At 46.3% G+C, this 1,114-nt stretch overlaps 1 protein-coding gene across 1 annotated transcript; it reads left to right on the top strand.

Moving 5' to 3' along the window:
* The first annotated feature begins 316 nt into the window (after positions 1-316).
* Positions 317-1,114, top strand: LOC145692590 (histone-lysine N-methyltransferase SETMAR-like). The gene has a single exon (XM_081767910.1). It carries the CDS (start codon positions 317-319, stop codon positions 1,112-1,114), a length of 798 nt encoding a protein of 265 aa, XP_081624036.1.

Genomic DNA, 1,114 nt, shown 5'->3' with positions numbered 1-1,114 from the left:
AGGAGAACAAATCGCTCTGTTCCCCCGACATTAATTTTAGTGGTTTCGTAATACCATAGTGAAATATAGAATGGATACGTTATATATTATCACCACTAACAAGCAATGCTATAAATATGAAGAACATTCAAATGAAACCGGGTCAGTGCGTCTAACTTTGCCTTACATGTAAGGTGGCACCACGTAACTACGGGTATGGTGGCACCATCGATTGGTAGAGAAATTGATGCGTGCGCACCGTTTGACGTTGCATAGAGCCAGTGTGGTTTCACACCCAAGAGAAGGTGGTCACACAAGTTATCGTCCACTACCGAACATGCAGGCGACTAAGCAGAGACAACGAGAAGTGATTCCATTTTTGGCGGCGGAAGCAGTTGGAGGGCATGAAATGTATCGACGGATGAAGGCTGTGTACGTTGAGTACAGTCTGAGTCATGCAAGTGTTGTTGAATGGCGCCAAAGATTCCTTGAGGGGCGCGAGTCACTGGAAGACGATGTTCGTTCTGGACAGGCTCATCTTGTCATCACACCGGAAATGATTACAGAAGTGAATGCTTTAGTCTTGAACAACCGCATAATCACAGTGCACGAGATCCGTTGGTTACTGGATATTAGCTTAGGCACCGCCCATACTATAATGCATGGACACTTGAACTTTCGAAAAATTTGTGTGCAGTGGGTTCCCCACCAACAGACCGCCGAACAGTGCAATACTCGAATGGCGCTGTCATTGAGTCACCTGCAACGTTATCATAAGGAGGAATACAGCTTTCTATCCCGTATTGTTACAGAGCACGAAACATGGTGTCATCATATTCAACCGGAAAGCAAACGTCAGAGCAAGCAATGTAAACATGCGGCTTCACCGCCTCCAAAAAAATCAAAGGCCATGCACACTAGTTCTGGTAAGGTCATGATATCCTTCGTTCTTGACCATAAGGGCCCACTGCTTGTCGAGCTCCTGGAACGGGGTACCACCATCATGCAAAGCATTATCAAGCCACTTTACAGAACTTTAGACGAGCTATCAAATCGAAACACCCAGGCATGCTCTTTAATGGCGTTTTCCCCCTGCATGATAACGCACGCCCCCAGACTGCCCATACACTGTTGA

Source organism: Thermobia domestica, chromosome 8, assembly GCF_964235325.1.
Source record: "Thermobia domestica chromosome 8, izTheDome1.hap1.1, whole genome shotgun sequence".
In the NCBI taxonomy this organism is placed as follows: Eukaryota; Metazoa; Arthropoda; class Insecta; order Zygentoma; family Lepismatidae; genus Thermobia; species Thermobia domestica.
This window is presented reverse-complemented; position numbering and strand designations above follow the sequence as displayed.